Genomic DNA, 21,368 nt, shown 5'->3' with positions numbered 1-21,368 from the left:
AACTTCATGAGGTCTGCACAGACCTAGTCCTCAAACCTGTCCAGGTCCCTCTGGTTGTCATCCCTACCCTCAAGTGAATCAACTCAGCCCCTGAGCTTGGTGTCATCTGCAAACTTGATGAGGATTCACTTGATCCTACCATCCCTGTCACTAATGAAGATATTAATTAGTACTGAGGACATCCACTACTATTTAGAAGGTGTATTTACAATCAGAAGGTACAACCTTCATTAATGGCATTCCCCTTGAACCTTATCCATTGACCATAACTGTCTGCGTGAGGTCATCCAGCCATTTCCTTGCTCATCTTACTGTCCATCCATCAAACACATCTCCCTCCAATTTAGCAATGAGAATGTTGTGGGGGATCACATCAAGTCTTGGTAGATGATGTCTGCAGCTCTTCCCTTCTCCACTGCTGCAATTACTCCATGGCAGAAGGCCAGGAGGGTGGTGAGGCTCAGTGTGCCCTTTGTGAAGCAGCGTTGGCTTCCTCAGATCACCTCCCTCTCCCCCATACATTTTGATATGGCTTCCAGGAGGATCTGTTCCATGATCTGACATCTCTTGAACACTAAAATGGACTTCTGACCCAGTCATCCTGATTTTTGTCACGTGACAAAGATACTGGGAAAAAGTGATTTTAATATAGAAGTTGTGACTTAATAGGATTTGATGTCAAGGATTGTTCTGTTACTATGTGGAAGGGGTATGTAGGGGTTACAACTGGAGTGGCCGACACAGGGATCTGAGGCACTGATTTGTAGAACACAGTGGAAATGGAGCCAAGACAGGGTTGGAGTGATTTGTTCAGAGATAAGGGAAAAGCATGAGGAAGGAAAATTTTTCCAAAAAGCTTTGTTTAACACTAGAAAGGAAGATACAGGAAATGGTATGAACAATGAGATTTATTTGTGCACAGCATTACGATGTGTAAAAGAGAGAAAACACCTCCACCCCCAGCAGCTCCATAAAGCAGGCTGATTCTGTTGTAAGACACATCATTAATGCTATGAGACACATTATCAATTACATGCACGATAAATTGAGCTTTTTATTACTTGAGAAAAATTCCTGTTGTGAGTTTCCTAACAGCACCCTTGAGCTCTTGGTTCCTCATGCTGTAGATGAGGGGGTTCACTGCTGGAGGAACCACCGAGTACAGAACTGCCACCACCAGGTCCAGGGATGGGGAGGAGATGGAGGGGGGCTTCAGGTAGGCAAAGATGCCAGTGCTGATGAACAGGGAGACCACGGCCAGGTGAGGAAGGCACGTGGAAAAGGCTTTGTGCCTTCCCTGCTCAGAGGGGATCCTCAGCACAGCCCTGAAGATCTCCACATAGGACACCACGATGAAAACAAAACACCCAAATCCAAAACAGCAACCTACAACCACAACCCAAATTTCCCTGAGGTAGGAGTGTGAGCAGGAGAGCTTGAGGATCTGGGGGATTTCACAGAAGAACTGGTCCAGGGCATTGCCCTGGCAGAGGGGCAGGGAAAATGTATTGGCTGTGTGCAGCAGAGCAGTGAGAAACCCAGTGCCCCAGGCAGCTGCTGCCATGTGGACACAAGCTCTGCTGCCCAGGAGGGTCCCGTAGTGCAGGGGTTTGCAGATGGCCACGGAGCGGTCGTAGGACATGATGGTCAGGAGATAAAACTCTGCTGTGATGAAGAAGAAAAAGAAAAAGACCTGTGCAGCACATGCCTTATAGGAGATGTCCGTGTTGTCCCAGAGTGAATTGGCCATGGCTTTGGGCAGAGTGGTGGAGATGGATCCCAGGTCGAGGAGGGAGAGGTTGAGGAGGAAGAAGTACATGGGGGTGTGGAGGTGGTGGTCACAGGCGATGGTGGTGATGATGAGGCCGTTGCCCAGGAGGGCAGCCAGGTAGATGCCCAGGAAGAGCCAGAAGTGCAAGAGCTGCAGCTCCCGCCTGTCTGCAAATGCCAGGAGGAGGAACTGCCTGATGGAGCTGCTGTTGGGCATCTTATGCCACCACGAATATTGACCTTTTAGTGAAAGAAAAAAAAAAAAAAAAAAAAAAAGGGAGAAGTTAGGGCAGTGTTAATTCAAAAAACATTTAAAAATTTCTGCTAGAGAAACACAAACAGCTTCTCCCATGTCATGAACACCTATGGAACGCCCCTTTCAAACACCCTGGCTTGTCATGGATGAAATTCCAAAAAGGAGGAGGAGGCGTCTGTGCTGCCCTACAGCAGCTGGTAAAAAAGAATAGGGGGGGATCTCAGATTAAATCCAGTCTTGAATTCAAGATCTGTACATCATTGTCACCCCAATGCATCACCAGACTGCAGAGAAAAGGTGATGGTATACAGCATGGTTTGCTTTGGAATAGTTTCTCAAAAACACATGAGGAAAATTATAATGCAGGAGCCCCTGGTGTTTCTGCTGCTCTGCAAGTGAAACCTTGAGCGTGCTGAAAGGCAAAAGGACTGTCCCTTAGTGCAGAGTGAGGACAGCCGCTCTGTCCATCAGTCCTGCTCTCAGCTGCACAAAGAGGCAAAGACCCTAAAGACGGGGTATCCTCACGGGAGGGTGGGCTGACCCCCAGTCCCACACTCTGCAGTCCCCACAGCCCTAAATCTCAGGTAGTTTGGATGCCTTTCATCCATGGACACAGCAGAAGGACAGGACCTGCAGTATAAGTGTCTGAGCTGCACCCGAATCCTCACACCTCAGCCCAGCAAAAACCAGGGGAAGAACAAGGGCAGCAGCAGCAGCAGGGGCAAGAGGGGAACCTGCTAAAGTTCTGCTGCCAAGAGGGTCAGGACAGGGAGACACAGGCTGAGACTCCAGCATTTCTCCTCTCTGGTGGGGGAGAGGGCTGCTAGAGGGATCCTCAGAATTCAGTGCCCATGATCTGAAGGGCTGGGGGACTGTGCTGTGTGACAAAGAGCAGGGTTTAGCTCTAGGGAGGGCAGCAGCTCTGCAGGGGATGGCTGGGAGGTGCAGGAATGCCCCCTGCCATCATCTTCCAGGCAGCAGCTTTCTCTCCATCCCTGCCCATCTCTGCTGCCTGCAGCTCTTTCTCTGTCCCCAGCTCTCCTCCCTGTCAGAGCTCACAGCCCCCATCCCACCCACTGAGTGCTCAGCTCTGCCCTGCAGACCCCTCCTGGCAGCAGCAGGACCTGTCCAGGGGCATCCCTGTGTGTGCAGGGTCTCTGGAGCAGATTATAAAAGTGCTGAGGAGAACTGGGGTCTCTGTGCCTTCTGCAGAGTGCAGAAAGAGCTTTCCATGCCCTGGAGAGACAAGTGGAAGCAGAGCCTGAGGAGAGCCCAGACTGGAGCAGGAAAGGCCCGCCCTGGAGAGACTCCTGAAAAGTCCCCCCAGAAATCTTCTGGGCATCAGCAGGAGCTGTGAGCAGCCCTGAGCAATTCATCCCTCTCTCCCCAGCACCAGGAGCCTGCGCTGGGCTCCCTGTCTCCTGCCAGCCACAGCTTCTGCCAGCACCAGGGAGCTCCCCGGGCAGGCTGAGAGCTGCCCCTGGCAGGCAGGCAGGCAGCAGAGTCCCTGCCCCAGCACACAGCCCCTGGCAGGCAGGACCCTGCTCTGAAGGACAGCCCTGGGCAACCCTGCCTGCACACACCCCCTCCCTCCTCTTCACAATTCCCCTTCCACCTCCAGCTCCTTCCCCCCTTCCAGCTCCCAGCACCTCTGGCTCTGCAGCTTTAGGAGATGCCTCCAGCAACTGCACCAGTTTCACTGCCGTGCACAAGACACTCACCAAGGCAGAAGCTGGGAAGGTTCTCCTCCACTCAGCTGGCACTCACCCCCTCCATCTTCACCCCCTTGAAGCTCTCTCTGCCTTGCTCATCTCCCCCAGATACCCTGGCAGTGCCCTCAGCCCTGCTGCGCTCTGCAGAGGAGCTGCTCCTGCCCAGAGCTGTCTCTCTGCAGCACTGCCCACTTGCCAGCAGCTCCCTCCACCCCAGGAGCCCAGCTCACAGCTGTCAGGAGCCCTCTGGGGGGTTGATGCTGAGCCCATGACAATTGCTCAAGGGGCAAGGAGAGGAAGCTGCAGAAACTTCTTTCTTAACAAGCAAGTCCAAGGCAGAGTCCAAAGTTTCCAAAGTTTCTTGCCGTGTGCCTGGGTCTCCCTGAGGGACAGCCCTGAGGAAGCATCCCCTGCAGGGTGTGGGGGGAGCAGGAAGCAGGAGGCAGTGATGGCAGGTGGGGAAAAGGAAGGTGCAGGTGGCTCTGGTGCTGAGGAAGCCTGGCTGTGTGTCAGGACTGCAAAGGGCCCAGCCCTGAGCCCATTCCCCAAAGGTGCCAGCCCTGAGCCCCAACCCCTGGCAAGGGAGGGAGATCCTGTCCCTCCCTCAGCCCTCAGGGCTCTCCTGGCAGCACTGGCATGTGGAGATGGGCAATGCCAAGGGCAGGACTATGGCACGGCACCTCCCAGCCAGCCTCCTGCACATGGACAAGGAAGCCCTGAGCCCCAGTGCTGCTGGAAGCTCCACTTGTCTCCCCATGGCCATCAGGGACAGAGACAAGAGCCAGCAGCAAAGGCATGGAGAGCTTGGCTCTGCCAAGTGTGCCTCCAGCTTTTCCACAGCTTTTCCTTCTCTCATCTCCAGCACAGTCTGTCCTGGGCTGTCCCATCCCCTGTGCCTCTTGCCCTGCAGGCTCTGCTCCTTCACCTGCCTGCCCCACCTTGCTGTCCCCTTCCTCTCCTGACATCTCTGTGTCCTCCCTGCTTCTGCCTTGGCACACAGAGCCTTGTGCTGATCCAGGCTCCTTCTTAGGGACGTGGTGTTCCCCAGCATGGCCCTTGCAGTGACATTTCTTTCTTCTGCTCTCCACTCCAGGCATCCCCAGCTGCACTTTGGGCCATTCTGGATCTTGACCCATTAACCTGTGTAGACTGGGCATTAGCTTGTTGTCTCCAAAGCCCATCTTGGGATATCTCTGCACACTCTCCATGGTTATTGAGGTGTCTGAAGATCATATAATCATAGAATCACAGAATCACTGAAATATTTTGTTTGGAAGAGACCTCTCATGATCATCCATTCCAATTCCCTGCAGTAATCAGAGACAGCCTCAGCTAGATCAGGTTTTCAGAGCCTCCTCAAGCCTGACCTTGAAAATCTCCAGGCTTGAGGCCTCAACCACCTTACTGGCCAACATGTGCCATTTTATCCAGTACCCTTATGATAAAGAACTTGTTCCTAACAACCAATCCACATCCACTCTTCTCTAACTTAAACCCATTGCCCTTCATCCTATCAGTCCAGGCCCTTGCAAGCAGTCCCTCCTCAGCTTCCACTAGGAGCCCCAGAGGTACTGGAAGGTCCATTGTGCTACAGTCAATACCACACAGGAGGATGAAAGAGAGGAAGGAGAAAACGTGTTGAAACTGAGGGGATTCCAGGTCTCTGCAGAGGTAGATGTAGCTCTCAGTACTGAGTAGGAAAGGAGAAGTCTGCCTTACCGAATATTCAGTACTCTGAGTGTGCAAACACAAAAAGGTTCTCAGGAGCAGCCAACATTGATTTACTAAGGAGAAATCTTGCTTGACTAACGTGATATCCTTCTGCAAGGGGGTGACCAAATGGGCAGATGAAGGGAGAGCAGTGGATGTCATATACCTTGACTTCAGTAAAGCTTTAGACACTGTCTCCCATAACAGCCTCATAACAAAATTCAAGAAATGAGGGAGAGATGATTGGACTGTGAGGTGGATTGGTAACTGGCTCAACAACAGAGTTCAGAGGGTTGTGATGAGTGGCACAGAGTCAAGTTGGAGGCCTGTGACCTGTGTTGTTCCTCTGGGATCAGTACTGGGTCCAGTTTTGGTCAATCTCTTCATTAATGACCTGGATGAGGGGATAGACTGTACTTTCAGTCACTTCCTGATGATCCAAAGTTGGGAGAGGTGGCTGAGACACCAGAAGGCTGTGCTGCTCTCCATGGGATCTGGACAGGCTGGAGAGCTGGGCAAGGGTGAACTTGATCAAGTTCAATAAGGGCAAGTTTAGTGTTCTTCATCTGGGTAGGAATAACACCAACCACCAGTGCAGATTAGGGGACATTCTGCTGGAAAACAGCTCCATGGAGAAAAATCTGGAGTCCCAGTGGACAGTAAATTCTCCATGGTTCAACAATGGGCCCTTGTGGCCAAGAGGGCCAATGGTGTCTTGGGGTTCATCAGGAAAAGTGTGTCCAGCATATCTAGGGAGGTTTTCCTACCCCTCCACTGTGCCCTGATGAGACCACACCTGAAATACTGGATCCAGTTGTTCAAGAGGCAGGGATGTGCTGGAGACAGTCCAAGGAAAAGCTAAGAGGATGATTAAGGAACATGAACATCTCTCCTATGAAGAAAGACTGAGAGAATTTGGGCTGTTTAGCCTTGAGAAAAGAAGGCTTAATGAATGCCTATAAATAACTGAGGGGTGGGTGTCAAAAGGAACAGGCCAATCTCTTTTCAGTGGTGCCCGTTAACAGGACAAGGAATAATGGGTTTAAGCTTGAAGACAGGGAGTTTCACCCCAACATGAGGAGAAACTTCTTGACTGTGAGGTTGTGGGAGCACTGGAACAGGCTGCCCAGAGAGGTTGTGGAGTCAACTTTTCTGGAGACTTTCCACACATCCCTGACTGTGTTCCTGTGTGGTGATCCTTCTTTGGCTGAGGGTTTGGGCTGGATGATCTCTAGAGGTCCCTTCCAACCCCTAACATTCCATGATTCTCTGATTCTATGACCTCAGTCCCTGGGAGAGTGATGGGGTCCATCCTGCTCCAGGCAGGTGAAGGACAAAGAGGGGATTGCTGAAGCAGAGTGGGCAGGGGACAGAAAGGCATGGGGTGCACTTGGCCTTTAGCAAACCCTTTGACATGATCTGCCATTGTCCTGTTGTAGACAGACTGGTGATGTCTGGATTGAAGAGGTGGGTGGGAAGTTCACGAGATGATGAGTGTCACAGTGCCATCAGGGATCTAAAGTCCTCCTGGCAAGCAGTGACGGTGCCTCAGTGTCTAGAACTTGTGCCAAAACTATTTCCTGTCTTTAAAATCCCCCTGTGGGGTAGGACAAAAGGCACTTTCAGCCCCTTTGTGGATGAAGCCACGCTGGGGCATTCTTTGAGCAACCTCATCTGATTCAGCCTGCCTTGAGCAGGGCACTCAGAGCAGGAGATGCTCAGGGGTCTCTTCCAGCCTGACGTATTCTGGGATTCAGAATGATCTGGAGAGTCATGGGAATGATCTGTAGGATCATGCACTGGAGGAGCACGGGAAGCTCGTCCTGGAGCAGCTCCAAGAGACACTTGTGCTGACTGAGGCTGATGCTGTGGGTGGGACTAAGAAGAGAGTTCCATGAGGACAGGGACAAAGTTGGCTTCAGTTGAGTGGGATCATGGAATGGGTTAGTTTGGAACAGGATGATCTTTAACCCTCCCAACCCATCCCATTCCATGATTCCATTGTTCTGTGACACAGTCCCAGCCAGTTCCAGGCCTGGGAGTCTCCACAGCCACCACCAGGGCTTTGTGATGCAGGGTCTGGTGCCTGGACACCATTGTCATGGGGGTCTCCATGGTGACCCTGGGGGTATATAAGGGGTGTAGAGACCTGGGGTGCCCATATCTGGGAGAGCACCTCCCTCAGGAGTCAGCAGCTGCCCTGGGTGACCATGGAATGTCTGTGGCAGAAAATGCCCAAGATGTCCATGGAGAAGGAGGTGGAAGCCTGCTGCCAGCCCTCCACAAGACCCCAAGGTCAGTGACGGAAGGAAGGGCCAGAACAGAAGTTCCCCTGCAGGCTGTGGGGAGAGGGCAGCTGTCCCATGCAGCCTGTGGAGGAGCACGGAGGGGCAGATGTGGATCTGCAGCCAATAGACTCACATTTCTTTCTTTGTTCTGCTTCCTACTCTAGGCACCCCCAGCTGCATTTTTAGCCATTCTTTCTTGCCCAAGCTCTTTCCCTCTCTGAAGAAAAGTTTCACCACGCCCAAACCCACCCATCAGGCACTCCCAGGATACTCCTCTACTGATCTCTGTCTTGACAGCTCTGAGCCTTGGCTCATCAGTGTCTGGGCAATTTGGGTTTAAGGGACTTCTATAAGCACTTACTAACCATCCCTCTCCAGAATTCATGTAGGGTTCCTTCAGTACAGGATGGTCTCGCCAGAGCCTTCTCTTCTCTAGGATGAACACCCCCAGCTCCCTCACTCTGTCTTCTTAACAGAGGTGTCCTAGCTGCCTCATCTCTCCTCTGGATCCACTCAATCAGGTCCATGTCCTTCCTCTATATAGGGCTCCAGAGCTGGATGCAGTACTCCAGGGGAGGTTTTACCAAAGCAAAGTGGCAGAATCCCCTCTCTCAATCTGCTGGACACTCTTCTTTTGATGCAGCCCAGGATGTGATTGCCCTTCTGGCCTTCTGCATGCGTGCACTGTTGGCTCATGTCCAGCTTTCCATCCACCAGCACCCCCAAGTCCTTTTCCGCAGGGCTGCTTTCTAAAACCTCATCCTCCAGCCTGTCCTGATGGTGAGGATTGTTCTGATCCAGGTGCTGCACTCTGCACTTGGTCTTGTTGAACCTCAGAAGGTTCACCTGGGCCCACCTCTCCTGTTTGCCCAGCTCAATATTATGAATACTGCTGATGCACAGCACAGATCTTGCTGCAGGAGTTTTGCATGCCTTTCCCAGTTTTGTATCTCATTTTCAGTGCTGAGAGTAGACTGATGTGAAAATCCTTTCTGAACCATAGCAACGACCACAACAGTCTTTATTTGGGCCCAACGTGGGGTACAAAGGGCTGAGATATCAACAGATCTGACAAGAGCATGTTAAAACAAATTAATCATCATTTTTAATTTTATATTTTTAAGAGCTGCTCCTTTCCATGTTTGTAGTTTAGCCTTTTTGGTTTATTGGTTTGGATTTTTCTTTTTTATTACTTGTTTGTTTTTTTTTTTTAATGACAAAATACCAATAATAGGTGCAATTCTTTCTTGAGTAAAGTAAGAAAACAGGCTTAACAAAAATCAGAAAAACAAACAAGGATACGAGGAATGTCTTGAGTCATTTGTATATCCCCAGCACAGAGAAAGAATGATTCGAGGGATGGGATCAGAAGCATCCATCCCACCCCTGGAGGTGCTCCTGTAATTTCTGTGTGTGGCTATCATCCAACACCCTTGTACAGGCCATGTGCAGGGTGTGTTATAAGGCATCCCTCCCTCCATTCTGCTTGCAGAGAGCATCAATGCTTACATCACATATAACCCACGATCAAGCAGCCAAGTGCTGCACTAAACATCCCTGTTTTAGAACCTTTCCTGGGCTGTAAAATTAGTATCTGGACCTCACACCCTTCGAGGAATTTCCAACCAATCCCCAAGCAGTGGTCAAACTCTGCAGCACACTCACTCCACTTTCTCTCATGAGTGTGACATCTGATGGTATGGAATGACCCTGACTGGAATAACTCTCTTTCAGCAGCCCTTACGTAATTGTTTAATAATGTTTATGTCTTCCTTCGTGTAGCTACCAAAAATATTTCTCATCAGATTATCCCTTGTAGAAATGTAACCTCATTAGATGTAACTTCTTCCTAGCGGATTATTGTAGAATTTATTTTATTGTGTAGGGAAAAACTTTCTCTGAAAATTCTATAGTTGCAAAAAGGAAACTCCTGCTTTACCTGAATGAAACAGTTCTCTAAGGGAGATGGTTTGGGAGCTGGTGCAAAGGAGCTGTAACACCAAGCTGCAGCCTGTAGACAACAAGTGTGATGGGAGGAAAAGACACACAGGACCTAGGAGGGACAGGGACAATTTGCCACCTCAGCCTTTCTACCACCACCTTGTCACCACCCCTTGTCACTTGGCTGGGAGCTGGCACTCATTCACCACCTCCACCTGGTACAGTGCTGCTGCTCCCCCACCCCAGAACGCTGCCTCGTGGGATAGCCTGACATTTTCTTGGCCTCAGCTGGAAACTCTTTTCATTTGGATTCACTGGCTCCCACCTCCCCCTTTCCCCTCTTCTCTTGCAGAGCCCCCGGGCAAACCCAGCGCTGCGGGGCCAGGGTCGGTGGGAGACACGGAGGGCACGGCCGGCACCCGTGAGGCAGTGGGAGTGGTTGTCCCCTCTTTTTGTGTTGAGTTTTCTTCCGAAGCCAGGACATTGTGTGCGTGCTGGGTGATGCCAAGAAGGAGCATTCCCTTTCTGAGGGGGAAATGCAAAGTGCAGCCTGCAGGGCGTTCTTGATGGCAGTGCAGAAAGCAGCTGCCGTAGGAAAGAGAGGCTGCTGCGGGCTTTTGGAAAGGGACACTTGTCATGCATTGCTCCTCCTGCCCCTAAGGGAAGGTGTCCTGCAGGCAGGGCAGGAACGGGCTCGCTGCCGCTGCCCCCATCCCCTCATTGTGTGACAGGACAATCGCTGCCAGCGCTCGGGGCTCCCTGCAGAGACCCCGATGATGCTGGTGCCATGCGGGGTGGGTGGGTGGGGATCAAGTGGCAGCGTGGGGACAGGAGGGAGCTGAGCGAGCAGCAGCTGCTGCATGGAGGGTGGAAGTGGTGGTACTGACAAGGGGGTGGTGACAAGGTGGTGGTGACAAGGTGGTGGAGGCAAATTATCCCAGAGCCTTCCCAGGGAGCCAATGAGAGCAATGTTGTGTTTGGGGAGGTGAGGAACAATGTTCTCCATGAAGCGTTGGATTTCAACCGTTTCTCCTCAGTGTCCAGCCCTCTTTCAGAGACACTCTGCACCAGTTGAATATAAAATTCTGAAGGGAAAACTAGTAAAACAGAAGTTTTTAAAAATTTTTTTTTATGCTCTTTTTAGTCTTCCTCCAAAATGGACCCTCTCCAATTTGCTGCGTGAGTCTTGAACACTAAAAACACCACAGGGTGACTCGCGGCTGCTCAGTACTGTAATGGGCCCCCTGGTGCCAGAGACTGAGCCCATGAGTACTGACAGGAGACTGAAAAAAAAAACGGTTTTAAAATTTAAAGCCAAAACAAAAACCCAAATTATTTTGAAGTATTTTGAAGCATTGGTTGGCCCCTTTGGGTCCTGTTACTGGCAAAGCCTCCCCAGAAACTTGTTAGAGAAGGTCACTGGAGGCCATGATTGCAGGGAGACAAAGGTTCTGTAAAGGTGGCTCTGAAGCCACAGGTATTTCTTTATTTACTTATTTTATAGATCAGTCAGACCAAACTCTGAACCCCAGACAATAGGAAGGCAGAGCCCATCCCTCACTTGTGGGTCAGGATTCTTCTGGGGGCCATGGGGCATGACGATGAGCAATAAAAACTGTAGGAAAAATGCAGAACACCTCCCAACTACATCAAAAAGGGGTGAGGAACATACCAAGTGCAGAGTGCCTGGTGCACTTCAGCCTGGTGGTGGTGATCCAGTGACCATTTCTAAAGTCACCTTTCCAGGCACAGACTGTCCAGACAAAGGCCATTCCCATTCCTCTCCAACTGTCCCCTTCTCCTACTCTTTGCTCATTCAGATGCCTCTCCCCTGGGTGCTGCTTTGAGCAGCAGGTTGTTCAAAGCTCGCCTGTCTTTCAGCAGCCTGATTGTCTCTTTAGCCACCTCTGTCATGATGATCACATCTCTCTTTTCCCATCTGTCTCTCTAAACCATTTCCCATCAGATTCTTCTTCACTTTCTCTGTGTGACTTTTCTTGGCTGGCACAAAGGAAAACTCCTGCTGTGCCCGTGTGCAGTCAGTTCTCTGAGGAGAGCAGGTGGGAGGTGGTGCAGTGGAGCTGTAACCTCCAGCTGCAGAGAGGAGAGGAGAAGTCTGATGCAAGGACCCGGGATGGAAGTCCCAGGTGGGACATGAAAGGAATGGTGGGGCTGGGGAGGTGAGAAGTAAAGTTGCCCACACGGTGTCAGCCCTCAGGGAACTTCTATCACCTCTTCTCTAAAATGAAAATCATGAGATTATCTCTTAAAATATTAAAGGAGAACAAAACAATAAAAAAAAAAAAAACAACCTGAAATCAGTTTTCATTAATAACAGTATGAAATATTGATTCTTAACTGCAGTGGGAAAGCCTCTCCAATTAGCTGTACAAGTCTTGAAGATGTGAAGAATATCCCATGGAGAGCCATGGCCCTTCAGTGCTCTCTGTATTTTACTGAGCCCCAGGGTGTGTTTGGTGCTGAGTCCATGATCCTCAGGTGCTGAGAGATGAATGAACAAACTGCTCCAGAAGTCAGAATGGAACCTGAAAGTACCTTGAAGCATTGATTGGCCCCAGTGAGGGCCATTGCTGCCATAGGCTCCCCATGGCCTTGTTAGAGCAGAGTCAAATGCTCTGTAAAGGTGGCTCTAAAGCCATGAGTTTTGTATTATTTTTATGAAGCAGTGAGGTCACTCTCTGAACCCCAGGCATTGGGAAGGCAGAGCCCATCCTGACCTTTGTGGGTCTGGATTCTTCCAGGGGCCAGTGGGGTGTGAAGATCAATAATGTCAGAAAATATACGCCACCTCCCAGCTACCCCAAGATGGGATGAAGAGCAAACCAAGTTCAAAGCCTAAAGAGTTTTTCCTGGTGGTGGTGATAGAGTGACCATTTCTAAAGTCACCTTTCCAGAGATTGTACAGGCAAAGGAACAGGATGGAGAGCTGGGCCCATGAAAACTTCATGAGGTTCAACAAGGACATGCACAAGGTCCTGCACCTTGGTTGGGGCAATCCCCAGCACAAATACAGGTTGGGCAGAACATGGACTGACAGCAGCACTGAGGAGGAGGAGGAGGACTTGGGGGGGTGCTTGTTGCTTAGAAGCTCAGCACCAGCTGGCAAGGTGTGCTGGCAGCCCAGGAAGCCAAGCATGTCCTGAGCTACACAAAAAGCAGCGTGGCCAGCAGGTCAGGGGAGGAGATTCTGCTCCTCTGCTCCACTCTGGTGAGACCCCACTGCAGTGCTGGGTCCAGTTCTGGAGCCCCAAGCACAAAAAGGACCTGGAGCTGTAGAACAAGTCCAGAGGAGGCCACAAAGATGATCAGAGGGCTGATCATCAGGAGGTCTCTAGGACAACCTCCTGCTCTCATCAAGGTTGGTTTGGAGTAAGGGAAGGTTGCTAAATCCTTTATTATTTTCTTCTTGAAAAGCATGAAGGATTGAGACGACACAAGCTCTATGGTAGATGTGCCTGAGTGTCTTGATGAGGAGAAAGTTTTTGAGGTTTTTCCTCCTATGTTTCAGCTGAAGCCCATTGGTCCTCAACCTCCCATCATGCACAACCAAGGAAGATGTGTCTCCTTTTCTTGCTGATACCAAATATGTTATCATACAATCATAGAACATGCTGAGTTGGAAGGGACCCATCAGGACGATCAAGTCCAGCTCCTGTCCTGTGAAGGGTACACCAGGAATGACACCATTTGCCTGAGAGCATCATTCAAACAATTCTTGAACTCAGGCAGGCTTCCTGCTGTGACCACTTCTCTGGGGTCAGTGGTCATTGCTTGGGGGAGTGGTCATTGCTTGGAAACCCTAAAGTTATTCCATTGCTGAACTGCCTTCTGTGTGAAAAAATCAGAACCAGACCCATCTTTTCCTTTCATGAGGATCCACAGACTGCAATGGGATTTCCCCTCAGCCTTCTTTTTCTCCCAGATGAACACTCCGGGTGACCTCAGCTGCTCCTTTTCAGTCATACCTTCCAAACCCTTTTCCATACATTATGCTCTCTGGACACTCTCGAACACCTTGATGCCTTTCCTATACTGGGGTGCCCAAACTGCACACAGTACTCACAGTGAGGCTGTACAAGTGCAGAGTAGAGCAGGACAGTCACCTCCCTGGGCTGGCTGGTGACACTGTGCTTGATGCACCCCAGGACACGGTTGGCCCTCCTGGCTGCCAGGACACACTACTGCCACATGTCCAGTTTGCCATCAACTGGGACCCCCCAGGACCCTCTCTGCTCTCCAGCCACTCGTTCCCCAGTCTGTACTTGCCACCAGGGTTGCCCCATCCCAGGTGCAGAATTCAGCACTTGCCCTTGTGGTTGGTGATTCAGCACTTGCTGAACTTGTGGTTCCGCACTTGTCCTTCCTGTGCCTGCTGATTGCCCATCTCTCGAACCTGCCGAGGTCTCTCATCCACAAACTTGCTTCAGATTCCTTCCAGTCCTGCACCCAAGTCACTGATGAAGATGTTGAAGAGGACTGGGCCAAGGATGGAGCCCTGCAGGACCCCACTAGTGACCGGTCACCAGCCTGATGTGACCTCATTCACTGTCACTCTTTGTGCTCCACCTGTGAGCCAGTTGCTCACCCATCACATAGCACGGTTGTCCAGCTCTCTGATGGACATTTTATCCAGGAGGATGCTATGAGAGACAGTACCAAAAGCCTTCCTGAAGTCCAGAAATATTACATCCACCTGCTTCCCTTGATCAGCTAGGTGGGTTACCCTGTCATAAAAGTTTTGACCCACTAGGATCCCCAAGTCTTTCTCTGCAGGGCTGCTCTCAGTCATTCATCTCCCAGACTTTACTGACAGTGGGGATTTCCTCCTCCCAGGAGCAAGACCTTGCACTTGGCCTTGTTGAACTTCATGAGGTCTGCACAGACCTAGTCCTCAAACCTGTCCAGGTCCCTCTGGTTGTCATCCCTACCCTCAAGTGAATCAACTCAGCCCCTGAGCTTGGTGTCACCTGCAAATTTGAGGACGATTCTCTTGATCCTACCATCCCTGTCACTAATGAAGATATTAATTAGTACTGAGGACATCTACTACTATTTAGAAGGTGTATTTACAATCAGAAGGTACATCCTTCATTAATGGCATTCCCCTTGAACCTTATCCATTGACCATAACTGTCTGCATGAGGTCATCCAGCCATTTCCTTGCCCATCCTACTGTCCATCCATCAAACACATCTCCCAATTTAGCAATGAGAATGCTGTAGGGGATCACATCAAGTCTTGGTAGATGATGTCTGCAGCTCTTCCCTTCTCCACTACTGCAATTACTCCATGGCAGAAGGCCAGGAGGGTGGTGAGGCTCAGTGTGCCCTTTGTGAAGCAGCGTTGGCTTCCTCAGACCACCTCCCTCTCCCCCATACATTTTGATATGGCTTCCAGGAGGATCTGTTCCATCATTTGACATCTCTTGAACACTAAAATGGACTTCTGACCCAGTCATCCTGATTTTTGTCACGTGACAAAGATATTGGGGAAAAAGTGATTTTAATATAGAAGTTGTGACTTAGTGGGATTTGAAGTCAACGATTGTTCTGTTACTATGTGGAAGGGGTATGTAGGGGTTACAACTGGAGTGGCCGAAACAGGGATCTGAGGCACTGATTTATAGAACACAGTGGAAATGGAGCCAGGACAGGGTTGGAGTGATTTTTTCAGAGATAAGGGAAAAGCATGAGGAACGGCCTCCGAATGAGTCAGAGTGAACTCCCTTGCTTTCTAAACTCCTTCTCAGAGAACTCCAAGTGTGGCAGAACAGAGTGAGCAAAGAGCATTGCCTGCAGCTGCATGCAGAGAAGGGGGAGCTGGGCTGTGTCTCTGCCTCTCCCTGCTGAGAGCAGAGGGACCCAGCTCAGAGCACTCAGTGTCTGACCCTTTCTCAAGGTCTCAGCACCCCGTTTCCAGCCCAGGACACACCAGGCTCATTTGTGCCCCCTGGAAGGCAGCTCCCAGCTTGGACAGACAGCCCAAGGAGAGAGCCCAGCGATGGAATGAGGGCATCTGATGAAGGGAGGTCAGCTCCCTGCCCAGCCTCACTCAGACTGCACTGCCCAGAGCTTCCCAGGGCAGAGCACAGCTGGACACCTCCTTGCCTGAAACCATCTGCATGGCAGGAGCCCCAAGAGCTGTGCCTGCAGCTGAAACTCCCGCTCCCAGCCTGACATCAACAGCAAGAGCAGCTGAGGGGGGCATGGAGAGAGGCAGAGGAAAGGCACTCAGGAAAGCCTTTCCCTCCCCCAGCCCTGCACAACCCCTCCCAGATGGTGATAATGCCTGGCAGGCACCTCCAGCCCCTGGGCAGGGGGAGGTGGGCACATGGCAGCACAGATGCACATCAGCTCTCCTGTGAGCAGATGGAGGAGGAGGTGCCCAACATACCAGTGCTCATGGGCTGGCTCATCCCAACAGCTGTGGCCCAGGCTGCCAGCTGGAGAAGGAAGACCCCCTCCAGGAAGCCCAGCTTCACTGCCCTGCAGCCAGAGACTCACCACGGCAGAGGCTGGGAAGATTTCTCTCTCCCCCAGCCCAGGCAGCTCTCAGCTCTCCTCCCAGCCCAGGCTGCCTTTCTCCTCTCTCTGCCTCCTCTCTCTGCCCTGCCCTGCTGCCTGCAGGCAGTGCCCTCAGCCCTGCTGCGCTCTGCAGAGGAGCTGCTCCTGCCCAGAGCTCTCTCTCTGCAGCACTCTCTGCTTGCCAGCAGCTCTCTCAGGCTCAGGAGCCCGGCCCAGCAGCACAGGACCAGCACCAGACTTTGCCACTTGCTCAGCTCTCTCGGGGCTCCCTCCAGCTCTCCCTGGGGCTCCCCAGGAACCCAATGGGACACACACTGAAGTCATGGCTCATGTCCCCTCCCTCCTTTCCAGCACAGCCACTTCCCCTCTAGAGACACAACCTCTGCTTCTCCCACTCTCCCACTGGACACCCAGGCACTGCCAGGGGGAATCTCCTTTCCCTTCCCTTCCCACGCAAGCCACGGGTGACACTGGAGGTGCCAGGGCTGCTCCAACCTCAGTCAGGGCAGCTGCTCAATTGAGTGGCCAAGCACAGCCCTGGGGGGCTACAGGAAATGTCAGGGCACTCCAGCACAACCACCTGCTGCTGGCACAACAGCACAGGACTGTCACATCCCATGGCCTGACCCAGACAACAGCCAAAGGAGATTCCATCTCCCAGGCCAGAGTTTCCCTTTCAGGGAAAAGTTACCCTCTGAAGGTAAATAAAAAGTGACAGCCTCCTTATATTATCCAAATACCTTTTGATCAGATGAAGATGAAAGGAAACTATGACGAAAGGTCTATCTCTCTACAGCAAAACATCAATTCTGTTGCTCTAAGAATTGAAGTTTATTTTCAAGTAATTTTTAGGGAACACAAATCACTCACAAGTATGCATGAATATAGATATTCTAAAAACACAAAAGTAGATACTTCAGTGTTCAGGCTGTGCAATCACAAAGGCTGATTGCTTGGATCACAAAAACCACATACTCAAATGAGTACTCTTGCATCTCAACAATCCAATCCCCTCAACCCGAGTCCACACATTTCAAGGTACGATGATTTAATAAGGCAATGATATCATGATATAAGCTTAGCATCTTCATTCCAGCTTCTTCAGTTCAGGCAGTGGTGATATGTATGATGTGCAGAGTCCTTGTTCTTCAAGCAGTGTCACCTCCGAAGCTAAGGGTTCTGTAGCAACATCCTTGGGACTTGATGTACCTGGGAATTTAGTTCTCCAAAAGCATTTCTAATTCAAGTGTCCAAGAGGTGCACTTTACAAATTGATGTCTTTTTGGACACTAAAAGGGCATTCTTTGACTTCTTTGTGGCATTACATGCACTAGCATTATTCACTAGGAAGGGTGATCACAAATTTTACAACAGTACAGCATAAAAAAAACCAAATAAGAACGGAAAACTTACACAAATGCAGCACAGATAAAAATACAAAAAAGAACACATAATTAATTTTCTCTCAGTTTTCCTCCTTCTTCAGATTTCAGTTACACTTATATATCCTGTTGTCTTCTCTCATGGATAAGTTTTCCATAGTAATTACATTCCATTATCACATGTATCATTGCCATACACACACCTACCTATGTTAATCAGCTCATAAATTTCCATGAGACTCCATTAAAATATTGCTTATACATTTCTACAACTTCTGTACTTCTACTTCTGTAAAACCATTGCATATACGTTTCTTTAAGCTACTACTTCTATTTCTCTAAGTCTACTGCTTCACAAGAAATGAATCAATCAAGAAGGGACGATTTTCTGGAGCTTTTCTTCCAGATTCTTGTCTACTGAGCTGTCACCAGCTTGTTCCATCCTCGTGAGAAACCATTCGAGATGTAATTCTCTTATTTCAGGAGACAGCTGACAGAAGCCTTACTGCAGGCTGCTCGAGGTGTCCCATCACATCACCCCTGGTGTCACAGAGGTTTCAGGAGAGCTCATGAAGCATCCCTCCTGACAGGCAAGGAGCAGTAACGCTCCTCTGAAGAGCTGTGCCAGCTCCTGGAGTCAACGTGGTGAAGGGTCTGGAGAAGAAGTGCTCTGAGGAGAGACTGAGGGAATTGGGAATGTGCAGTTGGGAGAAGATGAGGCTGAGAGGAGAGCTTCTTGCTCTCTCCAACTCCCTGACAGGAGGTTGTGTTGAGGTGGGTGCTGGCCTCTTCTCTCAAGTGAACAATGAGAGGACAAGAGGACATGGCCTGAAGTTGCACCAGGGGAGGTTTAGGTCAGATCTGATGAAGAATTTCTTTTCTGAGAGAGTAGTTAGGTGTTGGAACAGTGTGCCCAGGAAGGTGGTGGAATCACCATCCCTGGAAGGATTTAAAAACCGTGCAGTAGAGATGATCCTGCTCTGCTGCTGTCAGCATTGTCCTGCAGTCTGCTGCCTCCCTCTTCTACTGCTCCCTCAGCTGCACGCCCAGCCTGGTGTGCAGGAAAAGTGTCCAGGATCCCATCCTGCCACATCCCTTTAGGAGAGTGTCATAATTGGAAATACTTTTCTGTTTTTTCCTTATTCGGAAAAAAGCCTTCATGACGCTGAAAAAAATATTAAAAGTGAAATTTTGGATGGATCATGAAATGGTTCCTGAGCTGACTCCGTTTTGTTTTCCACAAGAAGATGAAGATGGCATATTTGGTCTGATGGAGCTTGGAAAATGAGGGCAACTTGACCCTTCATACTTGGTGATGGCTCTGCTGGTCAGGTAATGACAGATGAAATATAATTTTCAGTAAAATCTCTTCTTGCACCGGGAGTTGCTTTAAAGTTTTTCACTGGTATGGAGGCGTTGACGGTTCTTCAAATGGGAGCTTTGACGGAAGCTGTTTCCACAGTCGGGACAATTTTAGGGACATATGGATCCGTAAGTGTCGGGTGAGACCTGAGCTGGCTGTGAAGCCCTTCCCACACTGGGGACACGTGTAGGGTTTTTCCTCAGTGTGGACATGTTGGAGATTAATTCAAGAGGTGCTGTTGTTGAAGGCTTTCCCACAGTGAGTGCAGGGATACAACTTCTCTCCTCTATGGATGCGGTGATGCTGTGATAAATTGGAACTCTGGGCAAACTCCTTCCCACACTCAGAACATTTAAAGTGTTTCTCACCTGTATGGATCCGTTGACGCTTGATTAAAGCTGATCTCTTTTTAAAATCTTTCCCGCAGTCAGGGCAGGTGTAGGACATGGTGCCTGTGTGATGGTGTCACCGTTGGACCAGATCCAAGCTGTCACTAAACCATCTCCTGCATTCAGGACATCTCTGGGGTCTCTCACCCTGATGGATTTTCTCATGCTGGAGATGGGCTGAGTGGATCCTAAACTTTCTCCTTCATTCCTCACTGCTGTCAAACTTTTCTCCTGCATGGATTTCAATGAGTTTCAAAATTACACTTATACCAAAATCTTTCCTATCCTTAAGGCAACAAGTGAGGTTTTTTCCCAGATGGAGTCATCCTGTGTTTCAGAAAGAAGCCCTAGTATGGTGACAAAATAGGGGTTGGGCTTTTTTTTTTTTTTGTGGCAGCCAAAACCTACATCAAACATACTGTAGGTGAAAATGGAATGCGAGGTGTAACCATAGAATTGGACACCCACTGATCATCCTTTACTTCATCTTTAGGAGCTACACTTGCAACCAAAACCCAAAGGGGCCATTGTGTGGGGCAGGGTGTGCTCTGGTTTTCATCCACTCCTGGCTTGAGCTGTGATGGCCCAGTTGTACTGGACACTGTAAGAGGTAATTTAGGACTTCCCGTTGCTGTCTTAAACCCCTGGGATGAATCAGGGGTCTTATATCCCACCCAACCACTTTGATATGAGTTTGTCCTGTCATGGTAACAAATCCACTTCTTGTGCAGGCTCTGACAGAACAGGGACCTGGGCCACCACTTGCCAATGGACAGCAGGAAAAGCCACTGACAAAGCCAGCTCTCTCCCCTCCCTCTCTCCCTCCCTCCCTCTCAGGCTGCGGCTGGAAGATTTTGCCCATTGTCCTTTCAGTCCAGGGAGTGGAGGTGCCAACACAAGGACTGAGACCAGAGATACCCACAGAGTATCCAGGACAGTGGGAAGGGGTGTCAGGGGAACTGGAGCTTGTCTGGACCTGAGGCTCCTTACCCTGGGACTGATTGCCACAGCTTCCTGGGAACAGCAGCAAAGCCTGGCTCTCCCTCCCAGCCTCAGGGAAGAATCCCCACACCAATCTGCCATGGCCAGGAGGTGGCCAGAGCCCCTTCCCACTGCAGCCTCTGCTCCTTTCTATGCCTCTGTACCCCTCAGGGTGCAGAGGGCTTTGGGGGAGAAACCTCCCTGGGGGGTTTGCACGGGGGAAACTGTGACCTGCTCTGGAAATGCCAGACCTGCAAGACATCCTGCAGACTCCTGAGGCTGGAGGGGCAAAAGGTGGCTATCAGATCTTTCAGACACTCCTTGTCCTGCTCCTGCAACAAGAGAAGGTTATGGGGAGCGTAACTCCAGCAGAACATATGCTGGAGCAGGCACAAGGCAGGTGACAGTCTCTGTAGGTACCTCTCCTAACTCTTCTAGAGCATCCGCACACATCTTCTGGCCCTTTGCAGCTGAATACCAAAGGGTGGTGGCATCAGGATTGGAATCTAACAAAGCAAGGGAGGAGGGGGAGCTGAAGGTGCTGGCAGGACTAACTGAAGGGCTCTACCCAGCACCCAGCCCCGTGCCAGCTCCCGAGGACAGAGCCAGCTCTGGGCGGGCGGACCCAAAGAGGGGACTGGCAGGGATCAGGCTGGGGATGTGCCCAGCAGCCACTGCCATGCAGGAGCACAGCAAAGCAGCCAAAGGCCCCTCACTCACTCACTCACTCACTCACTCCCTCACTCACTCACTCACCTGTCTCCAGCAGCTGGGCCCTCTTCTTTAAGATGGGGAGACCGCTCTCTTCCACCTCATCCTCCACCCAGGCCAGCCGGGGCCGGCTCAGGGACCTCTGCTCAGTCCTGGGGAAGGAGGAGAGGCCATGGGGGGTGGGCATGGGGGTGGCAGAGCTGCTGGCCCCAAGGCTGCACGGCCTGCAGGGAGAGCCCGTGGGGCCACGGGGGCTGCGTGGGGGCAGGGAGATGTCTGGGACCGGCTCTGCACGGGGCAGGGAATCTCCCAGGGATGGA

General features: G+C 50.7%; 1 protein-coding gene across 1 annotated transcript; it reads right to left on the bottom strand.

The window, feature by feature from the left end:
• Positions 1 to 1,057: 1,057 nt before the first annotated feature.
• LOC139790607 (olfactory receptor 14C36-like) lies at positions 1,058 to 2,002 on the bottom strand. The gene has a single exon (XM_071732481.1). It carries the CDS (start codon positions 1,985 to 1,987, stop codon positions 1,058 to 1,060), a length of 930 nt encoding a protein of 309 aa, XP_071588582.1. The 5' UTR covers positions 1,988 to 2,002.
• Positions 2,003 to 21,368: the final 19,366 nt, after the last annotated feature.

The sequence above is a fragment of the Heliangelus exortis genome, assembly GCF_036169615.1.
Source record: "Heliangelus exortis chromosome W unlocalized genomic scaffold, bHelExo1.hap1 SUPER_W_unloc_2, whole genome shotgun sequence".
Taxonomy (NCBI): Eukaryota; Metazoa; Chordata; class Aves; order Apodiformes; family Trochilidae; genus Heliangelus; species Heliangelus exortis.
The sequence above is the reverse complement of the archived record's forward strand: the minus strand, read 5'-3'. Positions and strand labels throughout refer to the sequence as shown.

Coding starts and splice junctions, on each gene's coding strand:
- LOC139790607 (XM_071732481.1), bottom strand. CDS start 1,987: ATGCCCAACAGCAGCTCCATCAGGCAGTTCCTCCTCCTGGCATTTGCA.